The sequence below is a fragment of the Balaenoptera borealis genome (genome assembly GCF_965194805.1).
Source record: "Balaenoptera borealis genome assembly, chromosome: 3".
In the NCBI taxonomy this organism is placed as follows: domain Eukaryota; kingdom Metazoa; phylum Chordata; class Mammalia; order Artiodactyla; family Balaenopteridae; genus Balaenoptera; species Balaenoptera borealis.
The window spans coordinates 25329140-25350572 of NC_138866.1; the positions used below are offsets into that span (position 1 = coordinate 25329140).

Consider the following 21433-nt stretch of genomic DNA (forward strand, 5'->3'; position numbering starts at 1 on the left):
TGTAGCAGTTGTTATTTTTCCCCTGGTGAGCCGTTGTCAATTGGTCTTTCCTGGAAGTGATTAAGTAAGCAGTACTCAGTAAATATAGTTGACTTATTTCAACAGATTAAATTTAAAAATTCAAATTTTGTCATTTCTGCACATTGGGAGGTGATGAGTTGACAATAAGCAATCTCTGGGTCCCTTCTTCTCTGACTCTCTGCTTGTAGCTGTCACTCTGGCCTGATAACATAGTTCTTTTGAATATGTGCCTGTCAGTCAATATATCATTTTAGATCTGGGTAGAATTTTAAGACTAAGTGTAAATAAATTGTCTCATTTTTTGTTTCATTATCTAAGAGGTAGAGTCAAAGAAGAAAAGGGACATAAGGAACCTTTCTTATTCAACTGATGCAGAGTCAGGATGGGGAGAGAGATCAAAATGGTCTAGACTATGGAAACTGCAGGGGACAGGGCTTCTGCTAGCTGAGCAGAGGGCCTAAGGCCTGGGCGGAGAAGGCTGCCCAGCCTGCTGAGATTAGCTGGAACAAGCCCCGAGGCGTTAAGCATCGAGAACAAGGTACAGATACACATGCCTATAATGGGTACAGATTTTCCTTCCTTCCACTTGTTGGTTTACTAAAGGAGCTGGATTTCTTAAGAGTTTAATGTGTAGGATGCCCTTGGCTTGTTATAGCTCTGGCTGGAGTCCCTGGGTTTGGGACTGGACTATACTGGTTTGAAGGAACTGACTTCCCTCAGCAGCTTCTCTGGGGTCCAGAATGATTCATTCTTCATTCCAAGGCCCTTCAGATGGCCGTAATGGTTCAGGGGCTGTGCAGCTGACCCCTTGGGGTGTGACACCCCACTGGCACTTTTGACCCTGGAGGATCAATCCAGCCACCGTAGCGAGGCCTGCAAATGATTCCCAAGACCTCAAGGAGTTGGGTTAGTAAGGCACTGGGTGGTGGTTCACTGAACCAGACCTGGATCTTTCTTGGGCTAGGCCAGTGGTTCTCAATAGAGGGCGATTTTTGCCTCTGAGGGGATATTTAACAATGTCTGGAGACATTTTTGGCTGGCATCATGGAGGGGTAGGAATGCTTCAGGCATCTAGTGAGTAGAGGCCAGGGGGGCTAAACACCCTACACTGCACAGGCCAGCCCACACCAGAGACTTCTCCAGCCCCAAATGCAATAGTGCTGAGGTGGAGAAACCCCAGCCTAACTCCTAGCACCTCACTCCCCTTCTTGGGAATGACTTCTCAGTCTGTCCTGATGATGAGGCTGACGCCATCCTGCTGGGTAGGATCCAGGATCCTGCTCCTTTTCCTTCTTGTTTTAGCAAAGGCCTGATTTTGCCATTTAGAGACAAGTTGTTGGATATTCTTGGCTGTTGGACTAAATGGGCTGTATCTGGGTCCTTCAGGCTAAAGTGTGCATTCTCAACCAGAGCGATATTGCTCCCAGGGGGTAAAATGTATTCTTGGAGGGTGGGAAAAAAAAAACAACCAAAAAACCCTTAACTTTTTAATGTATAAAGCACAGGTATTCCTGCATTATGTAAACAGATATACAGAATAGCTATGATATTAAAATGCCATGAGGGGACTTATTGTGGTGATTGTTTTGCAATATATACAAATATTAAATCATTATGTTGTATATCTGAAACTAATATGTTATATATCAATTATACCTCAATAAAAATTTCTTTAAAATGTCACAGTGGGGGAGTGTTTAGGGAATAGATGTCTTAAAAAGGTTAAGTGGGGGCAGGCAATAATGGGAAAAAACGCTGAGAAACACTAGGCTAAAGTAACTTTTTCAAAGTCCAGGAACTTAGAGTTTCTGGGTTTGTGTTTGAAATTGGCCTTCCAAGGGAACAGTTAAGTCAGCCCTGATTTTATATGCCCCTCCTCATCCTCTTGACACCTTATCCTTGGCCTGGAGATGGATATGTATTTTGTGCCCATGGCAAACAAGTCTCTCATTCCTCTTTCTCTCAAGCAGAGAGGGTCTGAACGGACTGTCTTTGCTGGGACATGGAGGCTTGCTTGTTGGGAAAAGTCAGTCAGTTTTTGTAAGCAGGTGGGCAGTGACTGAGAATGAGCACCTGATTGTTCCCTGCAAGGGAAGGAGAGGGGAGAGGAGAGAGGGGTTCTCTTGACACCTGGCCACACATCAGATCCCCGTCCCTCCTGTTCCTGTCGGCCTTCTAGAGCTCTGCTTTGACTAGCTTTTCTTTGCCGCTTTCCTGCAGGGGAACAGTGGCCTCAAACCCAAAGACAATGAGTTCACGTCCAAACCCTGGCACTGGCCTATCAACTATCAGGTAGGGCCCGAGGCAAGAAAGAGGGCGTTGAGATTTGGTGGACGTGGGGTGCGCTGGGGGGGCAGGGCGCGGCCTCGCCTGGCTCGGGGTGGCCAGAGGCGGGCTCTGTCTTCTGCCCCATTCGGATCCGCCTTCCCAGGGAGCTCCCGTAGAATGCGCCCACTCCGAGCCTCCCGTCAGGGCTCCCTGTCTACGAAGGGTGACCATCTTTCTCCTCCTGGAACTCGTGCGGCTGGGAGGAGCTGAGCTCTGGGCCAGCAGCGTGTCCTCTGCTCCACAGGGCCTGCGCTTCTCGGGGATCAATGACACCGACTTCCGAGTGTATCTGCTCGGCAACCCGGTGAGTGCCCCGCGCACCGCGCTTTGGGCCCTGAGCTGTGCCCGTGGGGAGCTGCTGCTTTCTCTCACCCTCCTGTTCTCGTTTCCCTGCAGGTGGTTTGGTGGCTGAACCTGCTGAGCATCGCCCTCTACCTCCTCTCAGGGAGCATCTTTGCTGTGGCTGTGCAGAGAGGGGCACGTCTGCCTGCCGAGGTTGAAGGTCAGGTCCCTGGGCTCTCCCGCCCCCCCACCTACCAGTCAGGAGGGTGCCTGCACTCGGGGAGGGCCCGCCTGCTGATGGGCCATCCTTTGCCTTTCCCTCCCCTTCTTCCCTTCTCTTTTGCTTTTTAGAACTCAGTCACCAAATGCCCAGTGCTGTGTTAAACACTGCATCCTCCCAACAACCCTATAAAGTAGAGTTTATTACTCCTGCTTTATGGATTAGGAAATCAAGGCACAAAGAGGTTAAGAAACTTGTCCCTAAGGGACAAGGGATAGAACTGAGGTTCACACCCAAGCGGACTGAGTTCAGAGCCTTCACTTTTGACCTCTATGCTCTATGTAGAGCTGCCCACCTTTTCTCTTCTGCCCTTTCCTCGTCCCATGGCCCTGTCCTCTAGTCACGTAGAGAGCAGCCCCCAGGCCATAGGCCACAGCATCTGAGACATTCACACAGGCTCTCTCTGCCTCTGCAGCTCTGCGTCTGAACAGACATAGTCCCAGACCACCCCCTCTCCCACCTCCGTCCTTACCTCTGCCCGTACCTCCGCCCCGTCTGCTGCTGCAAAGACCTGCGTGACAGCAGAGATGTGGGAGCTGGAGCTGGAGGCCAGGCTGCCTGCTGCTGGGGTTTGGCGCCCCTGCTGTGGGTGCCGAGGCCTCCCTGGGCCGGGTAGCAAGCAGTTGCTCCTCTCCTGCCAGCTGCTGTAGGATTGTTCAGCTTGGGCAGAGGAGGGAAGGAAGGCCCAACGAGGTGATGTGGCTTATGCAAGTCACACAGCAAGGAAGGGGCAGAGCTGGGCTAGACCAGGCTCTCTGCCCCCTCCCTGTCGGCTGACCGGGCTGTGCTGCTTGGGGCCCAGGGCTGTCCCAGGTCCTGCTGCAAGGAGGTGGGCAGCTCCTGTTGGGCTGGATGATCCATTACTTCCCGTTCTTCCTGATGGGCCGGATCCTCTACTTCCACCACTACTTCCCCGCCATGCTCTTCTCCAGCATGCTGACAGGTCAGTGCTGCCCTCCTGGACCTGGGTAATAAGGGTGGGGCGGGGGGGGGGAGGCCACCATGGAGCGCCAGCGCTGAGGGAGAGCCCTCTGCTTCCCTGACCTGGGGGGCTCCGTCTGCTGCCTGCCCAGAATGCATCCTCTGCCAGACTGGTGCGAGGTTTCTCTTCCTTCCATAGGCCTTCTGTGGGACACGCTCCTGCGGCTCTGTGCCTGGAGCCTGGCCTCCTTTTCTCTGGCTGGGCACGTACACGCGCTGGGAATCCTGAGCCTTCTCCTGGGAATTGCCTACAGGTGAGCACCCCCTGCACCTTGCACGGCTGCCCCCCAGCACTGAGGCCTCGGTCCCGGGTGTGTTTTAGAACCCCCTGGCATGCTTTTGAAACACACTGGTGCCCGGCTCCGTCTCCAGGGGTTCTGATTCAGTTGAGCCCAGTTTGGGTCCTGTCAGCCACAGTTTTTAAAGCTCCCCACGTGACCCGAATGTGCAGCCAGATGGGCGAAGCACGGGCTACCTCTCTGCATTCTTTCCTCTTGCCGGTGGCTCCCAGCTTATGGACCACTCCGGCCCACGTGGGAGGGCGCCCCTCTTCAGTCACGTGGCTCCCAACCAGAACAGCTCTCAGGGGGGTGAGGGAGCGGGTGGTGGAGGGGCGCCGGGGCTGCGGTGCGGCTCCGAATGACTAGGAGGAGGGTGTCGTTTGGAAAGCCGCCCTCTTCCCCACCTCGCAGGTCTCACGGATCCGCGCTGAGAATCACTGGCCTTTAGGGGCGGCGGGGCAACGCAAAAGCCTGAGCAGGGAATCGGGGGCCTGAGGCCCGAGAGCATTTCCACATCTTAACGTATAGTCTGGGCCAAACAGTCCATGACCAGACCCTGGACTGCTCTGTCTCCTGGGCCTCTTGGGAAGAGCCCTTTCCCTCACTGGCATTAAGTCAGCCTCTTCCAAGTTCGCAGACTATGGTATGGCCAGGTGGCAAACTCAGGCAGACGTGGTGACAAAAAGGGGTGGGCCTTGTAGGTAGAGAGGGTCCGATGAGCTCCGGCAGGAGGACCTGAATTTCAAAGGTCTGTAGGGCTTCTCGCCTCCGCGGAGGCACTAGGGTGCCAACGGCCTCCCCCCGGATTCTCTCCCTCAGCTTCTACCTCTTCCATCCTCTGGCTTATGGGATGGTTGGTCCGCTAGCCCAGGACCCCCGAAGTCCGATGGCAGGACTAAGGTGGCTGGAATCATGGGACTTTTGAGGCCACTGCAAGGACTCCAGCCTGCGTCCGGGAACTTCCTGGGGACAGCCAGCTGTGGAGCCAGTCCCTGGACCCTCCCAGCTGTGGAGGAAGCTGCCTGAGGAGCCTGCGGAATCCTGCCACCTGCCAGGACCACGCCCTGGGAGCATACCCGGAGTTTAAGCCACTAGAGAGGGCCATGGCGCTGCTCTAACTGCACAGGTTCCTCCGCTGGGGCTGGCTCAGCAACAGGCGACAACATCTCTCAGGCCCGTTTCCCCAAGTGTGCAGCATGAGGAGGGATGAGTGTGCGAGAGGGTGGGTGTGAGTGTGTGGGGGAGTGTGCGTGTGAGGGTACGTGTGTCCGTATCCCTGTGGAATATAGACCGTGACTGTGGACAGCTGAGTGTCATAAACTCTAAGAAATCGTCCAGAGCTACAGTAGTATTCTCTGGGGTTTTTTTTCACACTGGATTTGGTTTGTAAGATTCATCAAAAATTCTCAGACCTCCAAGAAGGCTGAAAGCACTGACCCTACCTTGGGATGTCACCAAGGGCAGAGCAGATGGTATTGTCACGGCTGTGCTGCCCTCCTTCCCACAAATAAGCAAGTACAGCTGAGGCCCCTGAGCCGGAGGGCCCGCCTCCCAGCTGCTTCCCCGCGTGGCTACTGCCGGGAAGTCTCCTCTGTGGCCGCAGGCAGCTGGACTTCCGCCTGCAATGTGCGCAGAGGACGGGGCCCCAGAGCGAGGCAGCTGAGGACTCACCAGCCCTGTTGGCCCTCCTCAGCCCTCGGTTCCTCGCTGTCTGAGAACGTCACATCACGAGGTTGGTGGGAGGGATGGCACCCTGTCCTTGGCTACTGTGTGTTCTCAGGCCCTGTGAGCCAGAGGTGGTTTCTGGCTGCCCATCCCTTACCCTCTGCATCCAGCCTGACTGTGAGGGTGGGCCCGATGCATTCTCCTGATTGCAGGGAGAGCCTTTGGGGCACCTCTCTTAGCAGCTGAGGCGGATGTGTGGCAGAGCAGGGATGTGTATGGTGCTGGGCTGGGGTCCCAGCGGGGCGTCGGGGTGTGGGCTGCCTTGGCCTTTCTGGGCTGGTGTTCCTGTCACTCACTAAGCTTTCCCCATTTTTACTTCTCTAGTCCTCCCCTGCTGACAGCCCCCCTCCCTTTCACTTCATTTCATTTCCCTTACTCTGTGTCACTGTCTCACCAATCTCTTTTTCCCCAGAGACCCAGAGCACCAAGAAATGCCTTGGAGCTTCTCCTCCCTACCACTTTGAAGCCCAAGCAAGAAGCTCAGAGCTGTTCCTTTTACTTCCTCCCCATATGAAAGAGATAAAGAAAACCCTTGGGTTAGAACTGAACAAACCCAAGGCCAATCCTTCAGCCGGCCTCTGTCCTCCCGGTGCATGACAAAATATTGTTTTGTCTCAGAGGGCTGTGACGCTTCAAGGTTTAATGATGCATCTCTGCCACACTCCATCGTCCCTCCTCTGGAGCCCCCACCAGCTCTGACAGGGTCAGAGCTCTTTAGAGCATCTTGACTAGGCGGTTGCCACGGAGACTGGAAATTGGTCCCAAGGACAGGCTGTGCTACTTACTGGGTGGTGGGGAGGGAAGCTTCTGGCCATGCTCGGACGTTCAGACCAACCATCATTAACGTTAATAGAGGAAATGCAGCAATGTCAAAAGCAAGGCAGGTTTGTTAATTAGATCTGGGGCCTGATGACCTCCCTTTCCCAGGGCTGCAGCCCTTTTGACTTCCCCCAGCAGGAAGCGCTGCCGGGTGCTGAGTCTGGGCTGCTTGCTTAATTGCATTTCTGGAAGGGAAGGAGAACTGGGGTGGAGAACCTCCCGCTCTCCCCTCCTACCCTGCTTCTCCCTTTCTCTCCCCCAGGCCAATTTCGTTTCTTCTGAGCTGGGTGGGGGCAGCCATCTTGGTGGGCTCTCCTGGAGGTGGAATTCAGGAACCTGTGCTTGGCTCTTAGCAAAGAACAACGGCCCCACGATGACAACCGGAAGGTGGCTGATGTTCCCTCGTGCCTTATTTCCTAACAGGAACTTGCTGGAAGGGAGGTGCTCTGAAGGCAGCCACTCTGAGTGAGGGTGAGGAAGGAGAAAGCTCAGCCAGCTTCCTGCCCATCCCTCCCTCCTAATTCGGCCACACTGGGGACAAAAGTTTCCTTTGTCTCTTACACTGCTTTCCAAAGATGGAGAAGAACTGCCCGCCCACTCCCTCCTCTTCTTTCTCGCCCAGACTGGCAGACACTCCTCTGGGGACAAGGCCGCATGGGTTGATGCAGCTTCAGGTCCTCAGGTTCTGTTGTTGGAAGATGCAGGGGAGAAGGGCTGTCGTGGTGGTGCTCTGAATATGGGCTCCAGCCCCCAGGAGCAGGCAGAATGTGACACGCCCCACAGACTTGCTGGCGGAGGAAGGAGACGTTTGGTAGCTCAACCTCCAGCCGGCTTCTTGAACCACGTTTTATGTTAAAAAAAACTTTCCACAGATAATCAGAGGCTGTTTACTTTTGTAATAAATAGCGCTTATTTTGAACGCCATGTTGTTCTTGTTGTACTTAATTGAACCTGACTTGCCCTCTGGCTCCCAGAAAGAAGAGAAGAATGTTTTGAGTGCAGGAACCATTCCATTGTGTCTGGAGTCTAAGGCCATTCTGATTCCAGCAGAGGCCCTGGGCTAGGCAGGTGAGCCTGATTTCACCAGGGAACATGTAGGCCCTCTCACGGATAAGGTTACTTGAGTAATGTTGGTTGTTATTTTGATTTATTTAAACTTATTCTAAAATAAGTAGGAAGCTGGACCTTACTTCTCTTTTAACCTCCTCTCACAAGTATAGAAAGGAATGAGAGAGAGAGTAACGGTTGTCCACTTCTGAGACAGCTGAGTGGCCCAGCATGGTAGCAGCAATGTCCATTCTGCTTACAAAGAGGCCCCCATCTTTTTTGTTTTGTTTTATTTTGGTTTGGTTTTTTTGTTTGTTTGTTTTTTGGCACTGCGGGATCCTGCGGGATCTTAGTTCCCTGACCAGGGATCGAACCCGTGCCCCCTGCGTTGGAAGCACGGAGTCCTAGCCACTGGACCGCCAGGGAAGTCCCAGAGGCCCCCATCTTGACAGGGGTCATCTGTTATCAGGAGTCATGTTAAGGATCCAAAGGAGGTAAGAGCTGACATGTTTTGGACAGAAGCTGAGGGAGGAGAGTCCACTGCACTGTGAAACTGGGGATCTTCTGGGCTGTCTGAGCGACCTCCTTCTTAGGACCAAGAGTAGCTGGATGTGAGAGAGAGGGGATCCTGCAGATCCTCAGGAGGTGGAACTGCCGACGATAGGCAGATTAGAAAAGGACCAAACACCTCTTGACTGGCACAGCTTAGTTTACCAACTCATGATGCATCTGTGACACTGAATCCTCATAAAGGCCCAGTGAAGTCAGTGCTGTTTTTGTCCCCATTCTCCCCAGGAGAGATTCAGTTAATTGCCTGATTAGTAGATAGTAGAGCCAGGACTAGGTGCCGAGTTGGGCTTTTTCCGCTTCTCCAGCCTGGTCCTGGGGCTAGGAGCACCTGCCCAGGACAGCCTGGGTCCCCGGGGGAAGAGGCGTAGACTCAGATTAGCACGTTCCTTTGTACCTTCCGCCTAAAGCATCGATAGCCCACCCAGGGCCCAGTGTTTCCTGGTGCGCCCAGACCAGTGGTTTTCTGGGAGGAAAAAAGCCCTGATTTGTAGTATATGCCAGTTTTCATGGTGTCTGTACTCCACCATGGCCTGTTTCAGGCTACCAGCCTGATGCTCCTGAATGAGAAGCTGGAAAGATGAGCACAGTTGGCTGTCACAAGCCATCTGAGAGCCAGCTCTGACACGCCTCTGACCCAGCCCCAGCGATCCTGGCTTGGTCTGAACTTTGGACACAGCTCGTGGTCACAGTCCATTAGAGTGAGGAAGGCAGTGGAGCACGGAGGCCTAGTGGAGGTGCAGGGTCAGTCCAGAGGTCAAATCCTGGCCCTACCGCTGATCAGCTATGTGACCTCGGGCCAGTTACTAAACTTCGTTGCCTCCTCCGTTTCCTCAACGGCAGAACAGGCTATAACAAATAGGATCTACTTCACAGAGTTATTATGAGAATGAAAAAAGTTAATGATGCAAAGTCCCTTGCACAGTGTCTGGACATGGATGCTCAGTAAATGCTAACTCTTTACTCTGGGTGATAAATCAGCCTCAGTGACAGCACTGGCTGTAGAGCAGTACTTGAACCCTCTCCTCGATTAGAACCTCCTGCCCAAGTTGTGGGCAGATGCCAGGGAGGGGAGCTCTGGTGACTTTCTCCCAGCCCCTCAAATGTGGAGTCAGATCCTCTGTCTCCTGGTTGGAATACACCACCCTGACTGCTTAGGCCCAGCCAGGTTCTTGGGCCTTTTCACTAAGGGGAGCGGAGACTAGAGTGTACTCAGCTCTCTCCTCCTACCTCCTGGCTCTAGAAAGGCAGAGTGAGTGCTGGCTTCACCACTTACTAGCTAAGGCCATCAACTCATTAACCTATCAGACTCCAGACCCTGCCCAAAGGAGAAAACAGGCAAGGAGGGTCCTGAGTGTAGACTGTTGCCAGGAAGTGCAAACTGGGTGTCGTGGGAAGCCTTAGACAAGCCAGGTGGCCTGGAGCACTGGGCATCTGGGCACTGAAAGGTAAAGGTCGTCGGAGGTATACGTGGTTTTCCCCTGTGACCTGCTGACCTGGCTGCAGCGCCATGGGACACCCACCTGGGAGTCCAATCCCTGAGCACCCCGGCCTTCTCCCTTCAGCCCCCAGGCCCTTGGTGTTCTCACTTGGGGACCTTCTGGACTCCTCAGGACACAAGCCAGGCTGCCTTACAGCTCTGCTCCCCTGCTCCAGCCCAGAGCCCCCCGAGATGCGGGGAGGGATGGGGAAGAGAGGAATAGGGTAATATTCCTATATTATTAGCTATATTCCTAATAGCTCTAAACCCTCGAGTCCCCGGAAGAGGGAGGGCAGCGAGATGGTTTCTCCGGGCTCGGCTGGGAGCAAGAAGGAGGAGTTCTGCTGAGGTCCTCAGTCCTGATTGAGGGCCAGCAGGAGAAGTTCTAGAAGGCAAAGATTCAACACTCCAGGCCTGGCACAGGGTTGGGCACAGAGCCTCAGCCTATTCATGACCCAAGGCCCCAGCACACCCACCTTGTACCCAGGGACCGAAGGAGGTGGGCTGAGAGGCTTCTGGAGACCTCGCTACCAACCCCCTCCATACAGCTTAGGAAATGGAAAAAGAGAGGTGGGCAGACTGAGAGGAGACAGGCTCGGAGACTTGACATAATGAAAGATAAATGCGGGTCTTGGTCTTCAAAACCTGGGCCACTGGAACTGGACCGGGGCCTGAGGAACTTTCATGCCTGAAAGAGAAAGGTTTAGGACTTCCCCGGTGGCACAGTGGTTAAGAATCTGCCTGCCAGTGCAGGGGACATATGTTCGATCCCTGGTCCCGGAAGATCCCACATGCCGTGGAGCAACTAAGCCCGTGCGCCACAGCTACTGAGCCTGTGCTCTAGAGCCCACGAGCCACAACTACTGAGCCTGCGTGCCACAACTACTGAGCCCACGTACCACAACTACTGAGCTCGCGTGCCACAACTACTGAGCCTGTGCGCCTAGAGCCCGTGCTCCACAACAAGGGAAGCCACCGCCGTGAGAAGCCCGTGCACCACAACGAAGAGTAGGCCCTGCTCGCCGCGACTAGAGAAAGCCCGTGTGCAGCAACAAAGACCCAACGCAGCCAAAATAAATAAATAAATAAATTTATATTTAAAAAAAAGAAAGAGAAAGGTTTAGGTCTAATTGACTTCACACCCTGAATGGCAAACATGAGATTCTGTATCCTGAACTTCAAATTAAAGAAATAAATAGTACTTCTATCTGAACATTTACAAAAGTCTATTAAAAATCGCTGAATAGTAGAATGTTCTAGCGTAACTCCCTTAATGTCCAAGTAGTGGAATGCTCACAGCTGCTGCACCCAAGACCCCGCCCTGGCCAAGCAGAGCTGGGTTTAGAACCTGAGCTGACAAATTTCTAAAGATGGCAGCTGACAGATTTCTCAAGAAAACCCAGGCCTGGCTGGAAATGGCTGTGGTCTTGGCCCTGTCCCTAAAGCTGAGAGTCCTGGTGGTCCCCAAATGTCACGGGGTGCCTCAGACCCAGAACTAGGGCAGACCTCCTCCCCCTCTTCCCTGGCTTCCGCCTTGTCACACAGGTAGGCGCCCTGGCATTCTCTGGCCCACCTTGGGGCATAAGGAAGGGGACCCTGTACCAAGGGGTCAGATGCCTCCAGGCAGTGTTTGAGTGGGGCTCTTGGAGAGGTGGCTCTCGCAGAGCTTACCTAAGACGATCAAATTGAACTCCTTGCCCTAACTAGGGAGTGTCACCAGATGAGAAACTGAGGTCCCGAGAGGCTCGACGATTTCTGCGAAGCTCTGAAGCCCGGTCGTTTCCCAGGCCACCGGGTCGTCCCCGGCCGGAGCCAGTTGCCCAGAGATGCGCGTCCTTACGGACGAGAGGAGGGCGGGGGCCGCGGTTGCTTTAAAGCGCCCCAGCCCGGGCGGCGCGGGGCGGGGCGCTCTCGGAGCCGTGGGGTGCAGGGCGCAGCGGCCGGAGCGGGGTCCCCGGAAGCGCCAGCGGGGCCGGCCCGGCGGGGGCTCCTCCACCTGGGCGGGGAAGGAGCGGTTGCAGGACCCCGCCCGGCCGAGGCGCGGGGGCCGTAGGAGGTGCCGACTGGCCGCATCGCCGCAGAGATGTCGCGGCACGTGCGGTGACGGTGCCCGCGCCCCGAGGGTCCCAGCCTAGCGCCCCGCGTCCCCGGGCGAGCATGGAGCGCCCGGAGCCCGAGCTGATCCGGCAGAGCTGGCGGGAGGTGAGCCGCAGCCCGCTGGAGCATGGCACCGTCCTGTTCGCCAGGTGAGGGCGGCCCGAGCGCCCCCGGGGTGCGGGTAGTGGGGTGCCTCGCCAGGAATGGGTTCGAGGAGGCTGAGCTGGCGCTAGAGAAGGGAAACCAGCCCGTTGCTGGGGCGCTGGGGCGCCTCCAGATGTGCGCCAGAGGAGCGGCGCAGGGCGACGGGTGGCGCAGCCCCTGCTGCTCTTCCCGCGACGGTGGTGGTCTTGCGAGTCAGCACGCCCCGCTCTCTATGGGGCTCTCTGGGTGCCGGCCAGGGTCCGCTCCGGCGGACCTCCTTACACTTGGGCCAGTGGCCTCCGGTCCCCACGCTGCGCCCCCTGCCTGGCTGTGTGCCTCCTGAGTGGTCTTTTCTTGGATGGTGACTGCAGGGGTGCCCACCGCTGCCCATACGGGTAGACTGGGTTGTCCCGAGAGCTCTTGTGTGGGTAGGGCGTACTGGGCGCCTGGCCTGCGGAGCACAGGGTCTGGGCCCCAGAAGTGTGAGCTTCCAGCAACCAACAGAATAAACCTTCCTGAGGAAAGGACTGGGCTAGGACCAGAGGACTGCCAGGGAAGGGATGACAGATGCCCAATTCTCACCACTGGAGAGAGGGGTAAGAGGGTGTGCAGACCCCAAAGGGGAAGGGGAGGCCAGTCTTCAACCTCAGCTTGAGGGTGTCTAGGTAACCCCTCTGCCATCACCAAAGAGGAAATGCTACCTCACCATGGTTTTTCAGGAGCCTTGGCTCCCTAAGCCAGCCCAGAAATTCTGAAGAGGCTTTCACAAAACCTACCCCAAACAAAAAGGGAATAAATTTGCAGAGTTACACAAAACCCCAGTGGCTTTCCCAGATGTGGCTGAGAGCTTCTGCTTGTGCCTCCCAGCTTTCCCCAGACCCACTGTTTTCTCAGGCACCCTCTGTGGCTCTGCTACTCCTAAGCTGTGTGACCTTAGGCAAGTTACTTAACCTCTCTGGGCCTCTGTTTCCTCTTCTATATAACTGGGATAACAGTTATACCCACTGCTTAGGATTGTGAGGAATACATGAGTTAACCATGTGTAAAGTACTCAATTCTCAGTAAGTGTAAGGGGTTCTGATTACTATAATTATCATTGCTGGCCCAAGCCCCCTTGGGCATGATGACATTGGGAGGTTCTGACCCAAGAATGGGAGAGAGGGAGAGGGATAGAGGCAGAGAGGGGGGTGGGTGGGGAGAGAGAGGTTTTCTTTTCTCCACCATGGACTCCAGGCTTCCTGTTTGAGAACCCCTTCCTGTCCCAGTCCCCACCCCTCAGTGGTTTATGGAGGGGCTACCCTATGGCAGGTCGTATGAGAGGCCTGGGGACACATTGTTTTTTCCAGGATGCCACTTCCAGGTTGCGGAAGAGGTGAGAGAGGGACACCGGCAAAGCTGGCCAAGGGGTGCGTGCTAGGTTGGAGGGTGTGCTTAGTTCACAGCCAAGGCTCTGCCCACCCTCTCCTGCTGCTGGGCCGCCAGGGCCCATGGAGCCTGCAGGGGCAACACCCCAGGGCTGACACCGGGCCTCCACCCACAGGCTGTTTGACCTGGAGCCGGACCTGCTGCCCCTCTTCCAGTACAACTGCCGCCAGTTCTCCAGCCCGGAGGACTGCCTCTCTTCCCCTGAGTTCCTGGACCACATCAGGAAGGTGAGGGGAAGGCGGAGCACCTTCCTGGGAGAGAGCGAGGAACTCGGGAGAGTTACTTCCGTTTCCTGCCCCAGCCCTGGTCTTAGCCCCCTCCTCCTGCTGCCTGCTGTCAGAGGCATCTGCCCCTTTCCCTTTGCGCTGAGCTGGGCCGAGTCTGGGGCACCCGAGTCAGCCTTCTCCCCCACCCTGCTCTCAGCCAGCTGCTCCCAGCTCTGCCATTTGCCCTTGGCCTTGTCCCCTGGCTCCTGTAGGTGGTGTTGGCGCTGATCCATCAGGGGCCATCTGCCTGTGAAAACCAAGCTGGGGTTTTCTTAGAGGCTGGCGACTCTCACAGGGCCTCAGTGTCCCCTCGTCCCAGGAGGACAACACTGTCCAGCAGGTGTGTTTAGGGCTTTGAGCCCCTCAGAAGAGAGCAGCTTCCTCCATGGTGTAACATGAGTAGTTTGGCCACCATATGTTGAGCGCCTACTGTATGCAGATGCAGGCTGCCTTTCGTCTCTGATACTGGAAAACTGAGGGTCCTCTCTTCCTTCTGGCTGGGACCCCCAGGTTCTGGATTATGGCTGTGAGTGGGGATGGGGAGTTGCTCTGGTCTCTGTTTCACCGCCACCTTGGCCTTGGCAGGTGATGCTCGTGATTGATGCTGCGGTGACCAACGTGGAGGACCTGTCCTCGCTGGAGGAGTACCTTGCCAGCCTGGGCAGGAAGCACCGGGCGGTGGGTGTGAAGCTCAGCTCCTTCTCGGTGGGTAAAGGGGCTCTTTCTCTCTCCAAAGCTCCTGGCCTGAGGCCACCACTCTCTCCCAGGCCTCTCCAGTCCACCTGTTCATCCTTCCCACTCCTATACCCTCAGATGACTGGGGCTGGGGCATGCATTGTTATGTACTTGCTGTGTGACCCTGGCACTGCCTTGACCTCTCTGAGCCTCCAATTTTTCTTCTCTGGTATGGTTTCCCTTAGAACCATAGGAAGTGAAGGAGCCTTTGGGATTAGCTGGTCTGCTCAGTTTTATATTGCTGTGTATAAAACCATCCCAGAACAACCTGGCTTAAAACAATGATTTCTGATTTCTCTGGGCTCAGTTGAGCGGTTCTTCTGTTCCACGTGCTGTGGCTGGAGCCACGCGTGCACTGCACTCAGCTGGGAGCTCAGCTGGGGCTGGAATGTCCAAGATGGCCTGTCATCCTTTGGGATCTCTCTCCCTGTGGCCTCTTATTGCTCAATAGTCTAGCTGAGATTCTTTACAGAGTGGCACCTGAGTTCCGAGAGGAAGTGTTTCAAGAGGACAAGCCAGCCTCTGCATGCATCACTCTTGCTAATGTCCCATCGGCCAAAGCCAGTCACATGGATGAGCCCAGTGTCAAGGGTGTGAATCCTTGAGGTGTGGCTCACTCGGGACCCTGACCTGACAGCCTACCACAAAGTCACCTTGCCAGACGTACGCACCTTGAGGAAGGCACTGAGTTTGTCTTGTCATTTTCTGCATCCCCAGCACTAGCACAGTATCTGGTATTTAGTGCATATTCAGTAAATATTTGTGGAATAAATAAACTGTATTTTATAATTACTAATAAAACATGAGAACCGTTATTATTGTTGAAGACTTACTGTGTGTAGATGCTGTGCTAAGAACTTTTCATAGATGATCTCATTTAATCATCCCAACAATCTGATGAGTTGGAAGTTTTACATTCCCTGTTTTACTGATGAAGCATCTGAGGCTCAGAGAGGTTACCTAACTTGCTCAAGGTCACACAGCTCGTAAGTAGTAGAGTCAGAAAGTGAACTCAGGTTCATCTCAGGTTGCAGAGCCTGGACTCTTAACATCATGACTGCTGTCTTACAGAGGAGGAAACAGGCCTGGAGGCAATGACTTTGCTTGGTCTGAGCTGGAGGTCCCAGGCAATGCCTCGGCTCCACTCATGGGGTGGTTGTGAGGCTGGGAGTGGAGTGAAATGCTTTGTTCACTTTAAAGCCTCACCTTTAAGGTGTACACAAGGATTGGGGCAGAATCCTGCTCAGGAAGCATGGACCCCCTTGCAGGAGAGAAGAACAGCCCAGGAGTCCTTATCAGTCCCAAGCCTCAGTTTTCTCACTTGTGGAATGAGGGCACGCCTTCCTGCCTTTGGGAATGACAGGTGCCCCTTGCCTCTGCAGACGGTGGGTGAGTCCCTGCTCTACATGCTGGAGAAGTGCCTGGGCCCGGCCTTCACACCAGCCATGAGGGCTGCCTGGAGCCAGCTCTACGGAGCCGTGGTACAGGCCATGAGTCGTGGCTGGGATGGCGATTAAGAGGCGGCCCTGCCCAGCGGCCTCCGCCTGGTGGCCCTTGACGGTCTGTGTCTATCTGTTGGTCTGTGTCCATTGTAGCCCAGGCTCCCCTAGGCCTCCCTGCATCATGGTCCTTGTCCCCTTGGCCATGCTGGAGAGGTGATGGAGCAGGGCTGCGTCTCAGTCTCCCTCACCCCCAACGGCAGACAGGGTGGCTTTTCCTTAGAAAGGGGCCTTCGGATTTCCTTGAATTTCCAATAGCTTCCTCCCTGCCGGCCTTCTTTCCTCTGTGGCCTCCCCTCTTCTTCCAGGAGGAGCAGCGTTTTGGTAGCAGAGGTGGCATGGACCCAGAGGGTATGGGCTTTGAGGGAATGGGCTCTTCTGTCACCCTCCCTTCCCAGGCGAGCCTGGGCCAAGCGGAGCAGTGGGGAGGCTGAGCTTCGGGCACCTTCCCAGCTTGCCTGCCTTCAGTGCTTTTCTCTCCCAGGGGTGTTTGCTTTTCACAAGGAAAGAGGTGGGATAGCTTCAGCCTTCATGGTGGAATCACGGGCAGCAGGAGCAGGGGACCAGGAGAGCTGCTGAGGAAGGGAGACCTGGCTCCCTGATGGGGCTTATCTGGGTCTTGGGGGCCCACTCAGATGCCACCCGACAGAGTAGTTTTTCTTTTGTAGTATCTGGTGGGAGCTCCCCTATTATTGCTCTGTAAGAACCAGCCAGCCGGCCAGGGTGCGGCGAGGCTGTGGAAGGGCAAGGAAGGAGGAGGGCTTCATTCCCAAGAGACCTGACTCCCAGTGGCTCTTGCTCACCCTGCACTCCGTCAGACCCTGAGTCTCATTTCCCTCACCACCCTTTCTGCCTCTGCCCATACTGACGGCGGGTCCACAGCTCCCCATATTTAATACCTGCCGTGTGCCTGTACTTACCTGGATGGATAGAAGAGAAAGCTGCAGGAGAGGCCCCCTGCCCTCGCCCCGAGCTGTCTCCACTTTTATCTTCTGCTGCGTGTTGTGGTTGTATAAACTTATGAGAAATAAACTTATTTTGTGTGCCCCTCTGATCCGCTGGGACTGGTCTTTTCTTTGGTGTTGGCTTGTGGTCAGATGAAGATGCAGGGCAGTGGATGTAGGACAGGGTGGGAGGATGGGTTCAGCAGGGCCAAGGCCAGAGTGGGTGGAAAAGTAGGGAAAAGTGTGGGGAAGCCAGTGGCTGAGATGGAGCCAGGGGTCTGTGGTGGAAACTGGCTGGCAGGGCACACAACTGGACTACATTTCCCAGCGTCCCTTGCATTTATGTGGGGCATGTGACTGAGTTCTGGCCAATGGAATGTGTGGACATGTATACCACTTCCAGACCTGGTCCCCACAAACTCCTGCATGCCCCTCTGTGCTCTGTCATCCTTCCACCAGCCTGATGCAGACCTCACAGTGACCTTGAGGGCCATGCATTGAACGTGGCAGAGTCACAGGTGGAAGGAGCTGGGTCCCTGAATCACTGCTTGGAGGAGAGCACCCACTAATCAGAAGTGCCTTGCAGGGTCCAAGTACTTCTCCAGCATGTAGAGCAGGGGCTCACCGATTTTGAATTTTACAGGAAAGAGACATAAACTTCTACTGTGTTTGTGCCATTGTACATTTGGGGGTTGGTTTGTTACAACATTTACCCACACTAGTCCAAAGTCTGAAGCAGTTCACTGCTCAGGGGTCTGGGAGCCCACCTGCTGGTGGACAAGGTGAGGCCAGGGATTGAATGGATTAGGTGCCAGGACAGGACAGCTGCAACAAATCTGAGGAAAGCTTCTAGATCCTCTTGGCAGGGGAAGGTGCCAATCCCAGGGTGGTCTTTTTAAGGAGACTAAACGTGATAACCTGGGGTGCACATTGGAGTTGAAGAGCAGGTGTGAGTGTGAGTGTGTGTGTGGGGGTGTGGTTATGAGAAGCACGCAGACAACAGTAGAGACATAGCCAGGGGCATGGGGAGCGAGTGACTTTAAGAGCGGGCTTCCTCCAAAGCAGGCTTGGGCTTAACCCGCCACGTGCTCCTGGCCTCCTAGGTGTGGGGTCCTGGAGCTGGGCTGTGAATGGCTGGAGGGACTGCACCCAGGCCAGCTACCCACACCCCGAGGTCCGGTTTTCTCAGCCCAGACCAATGCCACTGGCACCAGCAGAGCCTCCCTAGCTCCAGCTGGGGCCTCATTTTTGCTGAGCTCAGGGGGCCAGGCCTGCCAGGCTGTGTGACTGCAGACGTTGGGTCTGGAGCGTGTTAGGAGTGCTTTTCCCGCTGGGGCATCAAAAGTATCTTTTTCTTGTGCCCACACAGGCTCCAGTGAGGAGGCCTCCTCTGCTGTGTGACCAAACAGCGGCTCAGGATCTGGTGGCCAAGCCTGGCCTAGGGCTCCTGAATGTTTGACACCCGCCCAGGAGCCTGGGGTGACCTGGCTCCGGAGAGGCCAAACAGCCTCCTCTGATGTGTCTTAAGCCATCCTAAGCATGGGTGCTTTCGCCTCTCTTGAAGGCCTCTCTTCCACTTGTGCGTGTCTGCATGTACGTGCATGTGAGAGTGTGAGTGTGTGTGTGTGTGTGTGTGTGTGTGTGTGTGTGTGTGTGTGTGTGTGCGGGGCAGGTAGTTCCTTCCTCCTCCATTCCAGGTCTCAGCCCTGGAATCCTCTCTCTCTTCTCCTCATTCCATCAGCCCACAACTCCCGTTCTACACAAAGAACCTCCCCTCCCTCACCGCCCCCTTCCCTCTCCAGCTACCACCCTATTTCTTTACTTCCTTTGATAGCAAAACTCTTCAGAAGAGTTGTCTTTCCTTGCCGTTCTCATGTCATCACTCCTGTGAGAGGATGGTAACCCGTTTCAACCAGGCTTTCATCCACCCACCAATCTTACCGTCAAGGTCACCAACAGTCTCTATCCTGCCAAACTCAGGGGCTACGTCTCAGCGTTCATCTTCCTCTTCTGCTCAGCAGCACTTGGAAGAGTTGATCACCCCTTCTTCTATCTTACGTTAACATACACAAAAATCAGAGCCTAACAGATCTCCATGTACCCTTCACCCAGAATCAGCAGTGAAGCAACTCAAGACCTCCCCCTGCCCTTTTCTTTTGCTGGACAGTTTCAAAGCTAATTCCAGACATCATGTTCTTTCACTCGTAAAGTCTTCCATATGAATTTCTAGCTGATTTTTTTTTTTTTTTTTTTACCTTTTAACTCATGCTATCAACATACCTACCAAGATGAACAGTTATCTCCTCAACATCACCTAATAACACCCAGTTCATATTCAAATTTCCCTGGTATCTCAAAGATGTCTTTCTGCAGCTGGTTTGTTCAATTCAAGATGCAATCAAGGGCCACGCACTGTATCTGGTTGTGTCTCCTAAACCTCTCATTCTCTACCAGCCTCTCGCCTCCTCCCCCAGGCTATTGATTTGTGGGTGAAACCTGGTTATTTGTTCAGTGGCGTGTCCAGCATTTGACTTGGCTGATGCTTCTTGGTGGCGTCTTTGAGCTCATTCCTCTCTGCCCCGTATTTGTTGTCAAGTGTGATTAGAGCTGGGGTCCCCCTTCCCCTTTGAGTCCCTTTCTTCCCTTGGCTTCCAGGACACCAGGCTTTCCTGGTTTCCCTCCTTCCCCTCTGCCACTCCTTTTCAGTCTCCCTTGCAGATCCTCCTTCCCATCTCTCTCTGACCTATGCTTGCGCCTGTAGAGATCGCAGCCAGTCCCATGCTTTCAACACCATCTGGACGCTGATGACTCTGGAGTTTACACCTCCAGCCCAACTCTCCCTTACTCCAGACTCTGTATCCGGCCACCTGCCGCCCAACGTCCACACAAGGCACCATCTCAGACGTAACACAACCTAAACGGAACACTTGGTCTTTTTCCCAGACCTGCTCCTTCCCAGTGTTCTCTGCTTTGGTAAACCAGCTTACCCAGTTGTTTAGGCTGAAGAACTGGGAGTCATCCTTATCTCCTTGCTTTCTCTCAGACCTCCCCATCGAATCTATCCAGAGATCCCCAGGCCCTATTCCGAATTTCACTACCTCTCTCCTCTTTCACTGCCCTGTCCTTGGCTGAGCTACTGTACTGTCGCCCCTGGATGCCTCAACAGAGTCCCCAGTGGGGCTTTCTGCTTCCGTCTTGTCCCCACCCAGTGGCTAGTAAGGGGATCATGTCTCTCCCCTGCTCAGAACCCTCCAGTAGCTTAGCCCACGGAGCCCCACGGCCGCCTCAGACCTTGCCTCCTTCCTCTCTTCCCCTCGCTCACTCTGCTCCGGCCACTCTGGCCTCCTCGCTGGTCCTCGGGCCCCACATTTAGTCCCCACTCCCTTCATGCAGCCTCCACTGGCTCACGTGTCTCATGTCGCGTTCCCACAGAGCTGGTCCCCCATCCTCCCCATCTCTAGACAGCCCCCCCATCCTGCTTTATTTTTTCTTCAAAGCACCTATCCTGACCTCCCACTATGTAAATTTGTTTACTGTACTTATAATCTATTGCATTCCACATGCGAAAGCTGTCAGGAAAGCCACTTTGGGCTCTATGTTTGGATGGAAGAGGAGAGGCTTCAAACCATTGCTGAAGGTGACCAGACAGGCAGAAATGACCCCTGAAGCTGGTGTGTGTGTCTCTCTGGTCCAACAGTAGTACTTACTGCAAAGTAAGATGATTACAACAGAAGTTGTGCCCACGCTAGGCATTAACTGCTTGTAAGCCCAAAGGAAAATGCTTGTTTGGGTCTAATCTTTGATTACCTACCATGCACCTGCCTTCTGAGCTCTCTGGAGGCAGAGTGAAGGGAGGAGAGGTTTCCCAGCTTATGGATTTGTAACTACGGACAAGCTACAGGGCTACCCGCTCCCTGAGGTGAGAGGCAGTGTGAGGTGCTGAGACCAGCTTGCGCGGTTCCAGGACCATGAGGCTGGGATGGTTTTCCTTACGGCTCCATGAGAGCCTTGCTCACTCAACCCTCCTACACACCAGAGTCACCGGGGGGATTTCGTAAAATAGAAACGTCCGGGCCCCACCCCAGAAATTCTGGCTTGTTCGCGGAGGGGGCCTGGATGTTGGGATTGTTTAAAATCTCCCAGGATGCTCCAATTTGCAGCTGGGCTAGAGACCCAGCACTTGAAGCTTGAGAGATGCTGGGCTGCTGGTTGTCAAGGTGGGACCTCAGATGTTCAAAAAACAGCTTCTGTTGAAAAAACCTGTGAACTGTCTTCCCATAAGCCAGGCTCTGCCACGTTTCCCCGGGCCCTTCACAGAGCGAGCTCAGAAACCCAGAGTCCGCCAGCATGGAGCTTCCCGAGCATGACGGCTTTGGGAGGGTGGCAGGGAGCTGCCCCAAGCTTGGCCTCCAGGCACAGCCTCCTGGAGCCCAGGGCCCTTCTGCTTCCTCCCCAGTCCCACAGAGCCCAACCCGGCACTCAGTCTGGTGCACCAATGCCCTCTTGGGCGGA

The 21433-nt window shown here is 54.7% G+C and overlaps 3 protein-coding genes across 8 annotated transcripts in view; 2 read left to right on the forward strand and 1 right to left on the reverse strand.

Annotated features, from left to right (window-relative positions):
- The window catches only part of POMT2 (protein O-mannosyltransferase 2), a 47641-nt gene extending 40005 nt beyond the window's left edge, over window positions 1-7636 (forward strand). For 3 of the 4 annotated variants that reach the window (XM_082384699.1, XM_082384702.1, XM_082384701.1), the window contains exons 16-21: window positions 2242-2313; window positions 2594-2653; window positions 2746-2851; window positions 3714-3854; window positions 4032-4146; window positions 4993-7636. In XM_082384699.1, the coding sequence (XP_082240825.1) occupies window positions 2242-2313; window positions 2594-2653; window positions 2746-2851; window positions 3714-3854; window positions 4032-4146; window positions 4993-5098 (600 nt within the window). In that variant the 3' untranslated portion in view covers window positions 5099-7636. The other variant, XM_082384700.1, reaches the window with a different exon arrangement.
- Window positions 1-21433, reverse strand: part of TMEM63C (transmembrane protein 63C) — a 452188-nt gene that overhangs the window by 297900 nt on the left and 132855 nt on the right. The gene's annotated exons all lie outside the window — the stretch shown is intronic.
- Window positions 10078-17710, forward strand: NGB (neuroglobin). 2 transcript variants are annotated; one of them, XM_082386140.1, is made up of 4 exons: window positions 10078-12057; window positions 13593-13704; window positions 14329-14448; window positions 15861-17710. In XM_082386140.1, the coding sequence occupies exons 1-4, from the start codon at window positions 11969-11971 to the stop codon at window positions 15993-15995; spliced, it is 456 nt and encodes a 151-aa protein (XP_082242266.1). In that variant the 5' UTR covers window positions 10078-11968; the 3' UTR covers window positions 15996-17710. The 2 variants fall into 2 exon arrangements, with proteins under 2 accessions (XP_082242266.1, XP_082242265.1); XM_082386139.1 differs by having other exon boundaries at window positions 14329-15898.